General features: G+C 38.1%; 1 protein-coding gene across 2 annotated transcripts in view; it reads left to right on the forward strand.

Moving 5' to 3' along the window:
- The first annotated feature begins 231 nt into the window (after positions 1-231).
- Positions 232-12,185, forward strand: part of FBXO8 (F-box protein 8) — a 34,760-nt gene continuing 22,806 nt past the window's right edge. Inside the window, exon 1 of one of the 2 annotated variants that reach the window (XM_010995069.3) lies at positions 232-481. Coding sequence is in view for 1 of the 2 variants with exons in the window: in XM_010995060.3 (XP_010993362.2) it covers positions 1,076-1,109 (34 nt within the window). In the remaining variant the exon portion in view is untranslated. Of the gene's footprint in view, positions 482-549; positions 1,110-12,185 lie in introns of those variants that run through there. The other variant, XM_010995060.3, reaches the window with a different exon arrangement.

Genomic DNA, 12,185 nt, shown 5'->3' on the forward strand with positions numbered 1-12,185 from the left:
CGCTGCAGATTCCACAGCACGTTTGTCCAGACCCCAGGGGAGACTGACCCTGCCGAGGGCCTTCCCGGCGGCCAGTCCGATCCCACTGTGCAGATTCGAGGTCTGTCCAATTTTGAGGCTCTGCGAGGATCGGACTGAGAAGTGAGAAACAGGGGCGCTGTGGCGAATCGGGGGCCAGGGAGATGAAAATACTTCTTCCTGGAGGCTTCGAACCCTAGCGTCACTTCCGGCAACAATAGGAAACGTCAAAAACTCCGCGGCTCCGGCAGCGGCAGCCTCAGGCGTGCGGAGTTCCGAGGGGTTCGGAGCTCTGTCTGAGCTTCTTCCCGCCGTCTCCTCCGCCGGCGTGAACCAGTAAAGTGGGAACCGGCTTCTCCATGGCCTGGGCACCCGTTCCCGGCTGAGCCATTTCTTTTTGGCTAAAAGCCCCCGCCCAGAGGCCGAGTCGTCGCGGCGGCGGTGGGAATCGCAGGTCGCTCAGGTACGCACGCCGCTCTCGGTATTTCAGAGCTCTTGCCTGTCCTCCCCCTACACCCCTACTTTTCTTCTCGGACATAGAGACAAGCCGGTGCTTGCCAGTTGGCAGAAACTTGCCAACCAGCCAGACTTTGGGACCAATGACAGTGCAAAGCATCTTGAGTGACAGCGGTGATGGCTTATGAAAATGAGGGACGCGCGTCAGGAGGCGGGAGTAGGTGTGTTCCTTGCGTTCCTAGGCCACTGGGGTGTGGGTCGGCTGGAGACCCCAGGTGTGACTCGGCTTCGTTCTGAAGTAAAACCGGGAAACAGCCAGCAGGGCTTTCTTCCAGCCCAGATGTTGCTTTTCCAGTAGTGGGGTGCTTTTTGTTTGTTTTGTTTGTTTTGGGTGCATGGGCACCGTTTTCGGTTCTTTACCGTACTTTCCAGGAATATGAATGCAAATACATACAGTTAAGGTCAGGGTGGATTGCCAGTTGCTTCAGCTGTTAAACGTTGGTTATAATTTAGCAAATTCTTAATCTGTCGTCACTTGTTTGTTTCTGTGGGACTGGCCTCTAGTTTCTTACGTGGTGGGTGCGCAATTAAATGTCGTTGGATGAAATCACAAATAGATCCCCATCCCCAATCATGTAAGTATTTTGTTTATTTTTAAGCTCTTTATATATCTAATAATAATTGAATCTACTTGGTTTACCAGGTGGAATTTTTATTTTCAAGGATCCTAGATATTTCTCTCCAGATCAATATATCACGACCTTTATTACTGCTAAGTGATGCTAATTTATGTTTTCCATTTCAGCTTTTCTTTTTTTTTTTTTCTTTTAATGTTTGGAGTTTCATAACCATATTCCTGAGATAGGAGGGATTCCCCTCCTAAGAAAATGGTTTACAAAATTGAGCAGGTATCAGAATGAAAAGTAAATTTTATTCTGTTTTTTAGGTTGAGTAGGAAACTTGCCATTTTTATCCAGTTATCTTGACAGTTTGTCTGAGACGCTGGATGCAGTATGGCAGCTGGCGTTCCCTGGAGTGAGCAGTCTAACAGCACCCAAGACTCTCTGTAGTCTTTATAACCTAATCTCAAAAGTGGCATTCCCATCCCTGCTGCCATATTGTATTGTCAGAAGTGAGCCAGGAAAATCCAACTCAGAATCATTGTGGAGAGGATTACACAAGGGCGTGAATCCCAGGATGCAGGGGTCTTTGGGAGCCATCGTAGAGGCTGCCTAACACAGATACCCAGGCTGATAGGGGTAGGAATAACTGAGCAAAAATATATCCAAGAGAAACGCCTGATTATAATGAAATAGACAAACTTACACAAGGATTATCTTTCTTGGAAGGTTTTTGGTTTGTTTTTTGGGGTTTTTGTTTGTTTGTTTGTTTTTGTCTTTTTCTCCCTACTAATTACCTGAAGAAAAGCTTATTATTTTTCTTGGGACGCTTTGCTTGAGGGATGATGTGTGTGAGAGGAAGGTTTGTGTTTTAGTATCTCCAGGGGCAAAGCATATCACAGCTGGAGGTTGTGTGTTCCTTACTTACTGCTATTTCTTATGGCTGAAATTGTCTGAAAATAAACACAAGCAGAGATAGCTTGTAAGGTGTAAAGGAGTTAAGAAAAGTTACAGGTAAGCCTTTCTGGTGAAGAAAGAATGTGGCAGTCTATGTTGGGAGCAGAGCAAATAGGGGTGGGAAAGATGTGTCTGAGAACAGAAATGGGTCTTGTGTGTTTGTAAGCATTATCAGATGGCAGGTACCACCTTCTCTCAGCGTGACCTAGACGCACATCACCATCGCAGCTTTAGACAGTGAATCTAATCAGCTTATTGGAAACGAAAGGTACAGGCTTTCGGGTTTACTGTGACACTGTTTTGGCTGTGACCCACTGTAAAAATTGCCTGTGCTTCTTCCAGGTTTGAAAGATGTTGTAAATCCTTCATAAAGTATTATTCAAGTTTATCTTTTATATCTCGGGTGCTTAACACCAGCCTGTGTCCATTCTCAAATTGTTGTTAATTTGGCTTTTAAGTTGGTGCTTCGTATCAGGTTCATGTACTTCATTTATAGTAGGTTACGGCCACTTAGCTAACGTAGTTTGGGCCCCTTCAACATCTGCCAAATTTTAAACAGGTCCTTTTGGAAATAACCCCATTGAAATACTTCCATCCACAAAACATCTTATGCTAATAACTAAATAAGCTAAAGCATATATCATAATTTATTATACATGTGATCAGTTTAATACTGAATGTTTTGTGTGTTTATTGTGCTTTTACATAGATGAAAAGATAGTCATTTTCCTTATTTCACAGTATAAAAACATTGAAGTACCAAGAAATTATCTTTTCTTTGATCACAGCGCACTGAAATTAGTCATTCAAATTTACAGTTTTATAGTTCGTTACTTACCCAGCTGCTGTGTACAACTCTTGTTTTTTTCCCTACGTTTTGATTCAGATTTGGAAACTGGATAGTCCTCTGGCTGACCTGTGATAATGTGTCAAAATCATTAATATGAAGTCTGTGAAATGTACATCTAACTTGTATTACCTTTTCATTGAATTATTTTTAATGTAAAACAATCTACTTCTAGAAATTTATGTTCCCCATTTCTTTATTTTTTCTTCAACATTTTGCTTTTCTGACATTTATTGATGTTGATTCTACAGTAAACTAAAACATCCTTTCTTGAATAAGTTTGATATTCGATTTGGGGCAAGTGCTTTCTGTGATGTAGAGATGAGAAAAGAGATGTGGTTTTAAGTTTAGGCAGCACGTTTGGGGAGCTGAGCCCTGTGATCAGCAATTTGTATTTTTCAAGAGCAGATTGCAGAAGGTTTCATAAGCTATTTGAAAAAAGGAACAAGATTTCAGCCAGTGAGCCAGGCTGGGAGAGCCTCGTCTGCTCATGCTGAGTAGTGATTTGTGGAAGCCACGAACATGGGGGAAAAGAGATGCTTAATGCACACATCCATCTCCATCACCTCTCCATTTTAGGTTAATTTTTAGGATTTTCTCATTTTTATAGAATTGAAGAGTTTTATAGCTAAAAGAGACTTTTAGGGATCAAGTTTAAAATCCTTGTTTTCCGAGTGAGGAAACTGGGGGTTTGAAATGTAAGTGACTTGCCCAATACTCCCAACTAGTTACAGAAGGAGCCTGAATCAAGTGTCAGTCTCTTTTCATTGCTAGCTGTTTTCTCATCTCATTATTGACTTTCCTCCCATTTTGGGCTGCCATCAATATTTATTTTATTTTAGTACCTTGTCTGATTTGTATAAAAGCAATTCAGTGAGAAGTACAGTTTCTGTTTTGTTTTTTAATTCCACAGCCCTCGTAGGAATGGCCACTGTGGTTGGTGGGCACGGAGCGTGGTGGCCCCGAGGAGGGGGGTTGGGATATGCTGCTGTGGCCGCTACTGATTACAGTTGGACTGAGTAAGGAGTGAAGTCAGAGAACCAGCACGATTAAAAACAATGCTGGTGAGAAGTCTGATTATTTTATTTTAAAGTTAAAGCAGATGGTGGAACATTTCTTGCTAAAGAAACTGAAGAAATTAAAGAAGTGAAATTAAATAAGCCCCAAATTCTCCACTTTCTGGTTACATTTCAAATAACACATCTTAATTTTTACATTTGTTTAGATGCCATTTGGTACCACTCGTTGTAAAATCAAATTAAAGAACAGGAAAAAACCTTCAGGAAACAAAGTAATATTGTAAATCTTTTTGAATTAAAAAAAAAAACACCCTACAAATGGTATGCCTCTTAGTAACAAAAACTGCTCTTGCAGGACCAGATCTTTAAATTTAATGAGTAGGGTTTTTTTTTATGTGTTTAATGTACCCTGTGACCTCTTAGTACTTAGCTATTTCCCCTTTCTCCTCAGAAAGACCTCCTTGTGGACTTACCCTTCCTCCATTTCTCTACGGTTGTTGGCCTTTCAGTGTTAGAAGTGTGATTGGTTATCAGGTTTTTTCTTTTCTTTTCTTTTCGTCCCCCCTCTGCTCAGTCTGTTCTAAACGACTTTGGTGGTCTGTTCTCTTGGAAGTCGAGAAATAAATGCTGGGCTGCCAATTTGATTATAAGTGTCTCATAGAAAGTATTTTCTCACAGAATGTCCCATGCTCTTGTGCCACTGAATGATATCACAGGATAACACTTGATGTTTTTTTTAAAACCTAAAGTAATCAAAAATCTAGTTGTTACTTTCTAGTTGGAAAACAATTGAAAATTTCTAAGAAAATATAAATGAGTGAACTGCCTCATATTTAAGTCTTAATAGAATTTGCACTTTAGAGATAACGCTCTTGGTACATGTTAGATCTTTATCTGAGAGGGGAAATTTCTTATTCATAAATTCTGCTGTTTAGACACTTAAGAAATACTGAAGAAAAGTAACCATTCATACTGAGTATTTAATTTAGCTTATTCATGTCACTCATCAGTAACCAGTGACTTGACACTGCTTGCTCAGGAAGAGGCTTTGTGGGATCAGTTTGCTTCAAACAAAAGCGTGTAAAGCAGGATGCTTTTTTGAGACCTTCAGACTGCTTTGTGCTCTTCTGGTCATCTGCTGCGTGTCATCCACCCACCTAATTGGTGTATGAACCATTCTTTTTTTTTTTTTAACTTATACGTTTGTTTGTTTTAATGGAGGTCCCAGGTGCATGCTAACCATGTGCTCTACCACTGAGCTACACCCACCCCTAAACCATTCTTTATTACATATAGTCTTTTCCACAGCATGTGCTATGTGAGTGCTCAGTGCCATTGAATTACTGAAAGCAGTAGTGCGGTATGTTCTCATAGAATAGTACTTCATTTGATGTTTAACTTGCTGCATAGGAATGTTTTGATTAAAGCTACTTAATATATTTTACAGATAATTTTATATTAGATGTACCAACAGCCATTAATAAAGTAATCTCTATCATTCTTTTGTGGACATACCTGACTCTTGAAAAGAGAACAAGATATTGCAAGTACCATCAGTCAAAAAACAATTCCATCTCTTTAAGAAATGTAGCCATCTACTGGAAGTAAATAGAAAAGTATTATTCTCATAAGTGTTAATAATGAACTTGATAGAGTTCTTGGTAATTAATCTAATCTGTTCTGCTCTCTGAGGGGAAGTGCCTTTGTGCTAGTTACAACAGATTCATGTCGACTACAACTGTATTTCCTTTTTTAAAAATGAGAAAACTACATCCAAAATCATGTCGGAGAAGTGTAGCCATCCCTTAGATTTTTGTATTAGAAAGAAGTGAGTGAGTCAGGACAGAGACACTGCTTTACCAGTTAAAATATGCTATCTTCATGAAGGCTCATAGCAGTCCTGTGTAATAGGAGTGATTCCCCCATTTTTTAGGCTGCCGAGGGTCAGAAACCTTGTCTGAAATATCTAATAAGGTAACACAACATGTGGTGTACTTGAAACTCCAATTTTAGATTCACCCTCCAGAGTAGCAGTGTCAAGAAAACCTACACATTTCTCTCAAGCAGACATCATATAGCCCACATTCTCTAATCTCAGCATAATAAAACTAGAAATTAATTTTAAAAACCAAAAGACCTAAATATTTAGATTTAAAAAGTCTCTCCTAAATTATTCAGTCAGTGTGTAATTAAAGTACTATTATTAATGTTGCTGTCATTTTAATAGAAATAAGAATATATAAGTAGGAGATTTAAACAGCTTACTGTGGTATTTAAGATATTTTTAACAAATTAGATCATTATTCTTAGACATATTGTAAAATTATTTGAAGCAATCCAAATTAAATCACATTAGTTTATGTACTTGGATTTTTAATGAGTAATTAAACCAATTTTATTTGATATATTTTGCATTTATGCTATTTTTTTTATGAGACCATGTAAGAGGCATTTATACCTTTTGCATTTTATACTCAATTATTGATACATCCTGGGTAAATAGTCAAGCATTTTTATAGAATTTGTATCTTTAAGGATTTAGTCCTTGATTCTGTCTTCTTTGATCTTTATAGGAAATTCCATGAAGTCAGAGATGATTCAAAGGTGATAGATTTTTAATAGTTGGATTTTCTTGAATCTAAAATAATTACTGTTTGTCAAATGACACTAGACTTGCTGTGTCCTTCGTCACCCTCTTTAGAGTATTTATATCAGGGCCTTTAATTCTTGAAAGCACTTTATTGAGGTATCATTTACATACCATAAAATTCACCCATTTCAAGTGTACAATACTCTGCCCCTTCCCCCTTTTTTGAGTTAATTGTAGATACATATGCATTTGCAAGAAATTTACTGAGAGATCTCTTGTGGTTTGTCTAGTTTCCCTGGGTGGTAACATACTGCAAAAGCACAATATACTATCACAACCAGGTTGTTGACATTAATCCACTGCACCTGTCTTGTTCAGAATTCCGCCCCCCCCCTTTTTTTTTTACTGACACGTGTATCTGCATGGATGAAATTCTGCACAAGTTCACACATCCAGCATCACAGTCAAGACACTGAACAGTTCAAACACCACTGGGATCCCTCATGCTGCTGTTGTATAACTACACCTCCCTCCCTCCCGGGTGGTGAAGCTGAACGTCTGTCACGTGCTTCTGGGTCATTTGTACATCCTCTTTGGCAAAATACCTGTTTGTGTCTTATGTTCATTTTTTAATTGCATTGTTTGATTTTTTCTACTGTTGAGTTTGAGAATTATTTATATATTCTAGGTACTAGTCCTTTGTCAGATATGTGGTTTGCAAATATTTTCTTAGTCTGTAGCTTATGTTTTTGTCTTCTTCACATGAGCTTTCAAAGAGCAAAAGTTTTTAATGTTATTGAGGTCTGCTTTATCAGTTTTTATTCTTAGGTATCATGACTTTGATGAACTCTTTTCCTAGACCTAGATCTCTAAGACTTCCTGCTTTGTATTTTCTAAGAGTTTTATCATTTTATGCTTAGCACTTAAGTCTATGATCTATTTTGAGAAAATTTTTGAAAGATGTGAAGTTAAGGTCAAGGTTTATCTAATTCAGTTTTTTCTCATTGTTTACCATTCACCCAGTCAACAGATATTTTCTGAGTACTTCTTAGGTCTAAGGCACTGTGTTTGGTACTGGATTTTTCCATGTAGCCTATTGTGCTGAGCCAGTTCCCCATCTTAGTACTTACAGGCAGTTCTTGCTTTACATGGTACCATGTTAACTGAAGCGTGTGCATAGGAGAACGGTGGTCTTGCTGTGCACAGTCCCGTGGAACTGTTATCCAGTAGTGAGCAGGTGTTATCTGAGGCAAGGACTGTCTATGTATGTACCTTAATTTTTATTTCTTTTAATAAACAACAATAAAGCACAATATGATAGATGAGTTCCAAAGTTGTTATTGTCTTAATGAACATGTGTTTGAGTAATTCGTGTTTTATAATCAAGAGATATGCTTAAAAATGCAAATTTCAACAATTGTAACGTTGATTTCAAAGATCTGAGAAATTAACATGCTATTCTCCAAGCTCTTTATAATTCGATTTCCTGGGGATGTGAAGATGTCATAAAGATCTATAGAGGAAGTTTCTTCTTGTTAATCAACAGATACATTTTGTAATACTGCCGGAAGGACCTCTGACATGTTGAATCTTCCCACGAAGTCTTGAAGTTTTCATCTCTAGAAACATACAATAGTGATTAAAGTTGACGGTCGTATTTAGCTGCAAAAAATGTGTCTGTGTTATTACTGACTGATGACTAAATACTTGACATTATTTGCCAAACAAAGTGTGTCAATCTAAGGAAACTTGGTTTCTTCTAACTTTGTACGTTTACTAGTTGTTATTTTTTCTCCTAGCAAAGGTAAATGACATCTCTCCAAATTCACAGATCCTAAATTAATGAAATTTAGAATGAGGATTATAGCTACTCAGATAATTAGATTTAGAATAATCAGGTGTACTCTGAAATGGGGGACCCAAAATAAGGCTTATCATCTAAAGGGGGTTGAGTGGGAACTGCAGAACTAGCTGTGGTAGATTACCTGTAGGTTAGATCCTCTTAGTGGTAACCCCTCTAAGCCCCAGGGGAGAAGAGTTATTCGCTGTTATTTTCTGACGGGGATAATGAGGACCACAGACTGCAGGCTAATCAGATTCTGTGCCAGAGTTTGAACCAGATCTTTTTTTTCACATCGAAGCCTGTGTGCTTTCCACATGAACAGTAGCCCGCAAGAGAAGTTGCAGCAGGAGCAACAGAGGAGATGAGAAGCAATGACGGGGGTGAAAGAGATGAGAGGAGCTAGTGATGGGGAAACAGGAGACTGCCTTTGCCATCTGTGGATTCCGATGGTTCTGGGCATAAGGTTTGGTGTCAAGAATAAAAGCTTGGAGCTCAGAGAGACAGACCTGAGTTTGAATCCGAAAATTTCCATTCGCCAGCTCTGAGACCTTGTGCAAAGTTGTTTAACCTCTCTGGGTCACTATTTCCTTAGCTATAAACTTAGAGTAATATCAACCCATTAAGGTTGTTGTGAGGATTAAAATGGGATAATTAACATATTAATTAACTTCAACAGTGTTTGGCATAGAGTTAGTATTAAATAGTGGTTTATAGTATAAAATAATATTGTTTAATGTTTATGTTATTAAATATTATGTAAACAATATTGTATACATAATATTATGTATGAAAGGAGGGACACATCTGGGAATTCCAAGCCTTAAATCTGCACAAGGGGTATTTTTCTCCTACTTTCTTTAAAAAAATTTTCTCCACCCTTTAAAATAAATATTTCTATCAAAACTGTCAAAAATAATTTTTACTGAGTATTTTGAGGTTTGCTTTGACAAAGATCTCCTACTCTTAAACTGCAGTGCTGAGCACTTAGCTCCTTAGTGATGGTTTTCAGTCTGGGGACACTAAGCATGTAGGACAGTAATTCTTAAACTTAGTGCACATCAAACTCAGACACTTATTTTCAAATTCACATGCTTGGATTCCTCAACCAGGAGATTTCTGTTTACAGAAAGTTTGTAAGATTAGTAAAAATCACTAGTGTGTACCTTTTACCCAGATTCACCAATGTTAAACATTTTGCCACACTGTATCATACTTTCTATACAGAGATGGATGTTTCTGGTTTTCAGAACCATTTGAGATGAGGTTGTGTACATTCTGCCTTAATACTTCAGTGTGTTTCCATGAACAAGAATGTACTCTGACAAAGCCTCTGTGCAGTTATCAAATTCAGAAAAGTTCACACTGGAACAGTGTTTCAATCCAGTCCTCAGCCTGTATGTCTAGCTTTTCAATTATCCCAATAATGTTGCTTTATAGCTCTTTTTCCCCCCAGTATAAGGGCCAGTCCACATACTGCATTTAGATGTCATGGCTTTTAGTCTCCTTCATTCCGGAATGGCTCCTTTCTTTAGCTTCACAGAATTGGCGATTTTGAAAAAAACAATTCATCTACAGACTCCGTTTGGCTTTCTCTGTTACTCCTCATGATTAGATTCCAGTTACACATTTTTGGCTGGAATCCTGTGTCACTGATGTTGTGTCTTCCTCAGGGCACCACTTCCAGAGGCACGTGATGTCCATTTGTCTCTTACTGGTGAATGTTACGTTTGAACATTTGGTTAAGTGATATCTAATTTCCGAATTTCTTTTTGTAATTAATGAGTAATATGTGGGGAGATACCTTGAGACTCTGTAAATCTTCTATTATCAAACTCTAGATTGAGCACCCACTGATAATTCTTGCCTGAATTGTTTTTTCTGTGATGATTGTAAAAGGATGATTTTTCTAACTCTGTTATCCCTTCTGTCTTTATGAGTCAACATTTTCCTGTAAGGAAGAACTCTCCTTTCTTCTTTATATATGTATTTATTATCAGTGTAGATACACACATGGATTCTTTTTGTATGTGATGGATTGTAATCCATTACTGTCCTTATTTACAACAAACTTTATTGAAAATACAAAACTTTGTGTTTTTTTCAATTCAAAACTCTTTGCATATTCAGTGATTTCATTATGTAGCTCATTTTTTATGACTGAATAATTGGCATGAATGACAAATAACTAAAGGAGATGAAAAATTGTGTCTCTTCGGCAGGAAGAGCGTCAAGATAATTGAAGTATCATCGAGTAAGTTTTACTAAAGTGCTGATTATTTTCACTCTATGAGAATATTGTTTCGTCAAAACAAACTAGCTAACATATTATCATTAACTGTGGAGTGAACTTTGTATGCAGTATCTCATTTAATACAACAGCTCTTTGAGGTGTATATATTATTTCGTAATATGCAAATTGTCACCCTAGCTGTGAAGAAGTCAAAGCTCAGAATAGTCAGTAAATCCCCCAGGTGCTGTAAGTGGTGACCAGCGGAGTCAGGACTTGAACTTCAGTGTGTTCAACTTCAGAGGCCACAGCACCGTGCTTCCTCCATGACTTGCTTCACAACTTCTGCAGTGGGTCTCGTGTCCTTTGAAGAGTTTTATCACTTTTCTGGCCGTTCTGCCCACATCCCACACCACTGCTGCCTTAAGGAACATTGGGAGTGGGATGGGACACTGCAGACTTCCTTTCCTTTTTCTAAGGGCTAAACTTACGATATTCATCCTTCTCAAGTGGTTTATCCTAATCTGTTCTTGCCCCGAATCAAGAACTGCTTTAAAGAGAAGCGTCCCACAAGGGCAATTTGCAGTGTCATTTAGCAGTAGAAGAATAGAAAATGCAGTTTTCTTTGTTCAAATTATGTGCATATGAGCCTCAAACCCGCACCCTCCCCATCCCTTTTTTTTTTTTTTTTAATCCCAAGAACCAGCTGCCAGCTTTACTTCTTTCTACCCGCTGGATGCTATCTGAATCACATTAGCCAGTGCTCCACTTAAGCGGTCCCTGTTAAAGTCCAGAGCCCAGGGAAATCACCCTGACTCTGTTCCCTAGCAACATCCCTGAGAGGAGCAGCAGCTGCCTGACCATATGCCACTAAAAAGATGTTGCAAGGGAAGTGCATATACACTGATGTTAAATGCCTCGAATCTTGAGACTTCAGCCATCATAGTTTCCATGTTTCAGTATTTACCATTAGTGGTGCAAATCCCAAAGGAAAGTATAATTATCTAAAATGACAACAAGTACTGGATGAGCTTAGCAATCAATTCAATTTCTAGATATTTTCTTGCTAAGATAAACAAAGAAATAGCCATGATAAAAACACCTTTCTTTATGAGTCTTAAATGTTAAAGATTTGTGTCAAAATTAAATCGTATTTACGTTGTCATGTGATGTGGCATATTTAAACATTAAGCAAACGTAAAACTCCTTACCAATTTTTGTTGGTGTTCTGTATTTTTTTTCTGTGTTAATTTTTACTCTGTAGTTTTGCCTTTTCCAGAATGACATATAATTGGAATCACATTTCATGTAGCCCTTTCTGATCAGCTTCTTTCACTCAGTAGCATGCATTTAAATTTCCTCCATGTCTTTTCATGGTTTGATAGCTTGTTCCTTTTTAGCATTAAATACTCCATTGTCTGGACGTACCACAGTAAATTTATACCTTCTCCTAATGAAGGACAACTTGGTTGCTTTCAAGTTTTGGTAATTATGACTAAAGCTGCAGGTTCACGGGCAGGTTTTTGTGTGGACATAAGTTTTCAACTTATTTGGGTAGGTACCAAGGAGCATGAGGGCTGGATCATACAGTAAAAACATGTTTATTTT

The sequence above is a fragment of the Camelus dromedarius genome, chromosome 36 (genome assembly GCF_036321535.1).
Source record: "Camelus dromedarius isolate mCamDro1 chromosome 36, mCamDro1.pat, whole genome shotgun sequence".
Taxonomy (NCBI): domain Eukaryota; kingdom Metazoa; phylum Chordata; class Mammalia; order Artiodactyla; family Camelidae; genus Camelus; species Camelus dromedarius.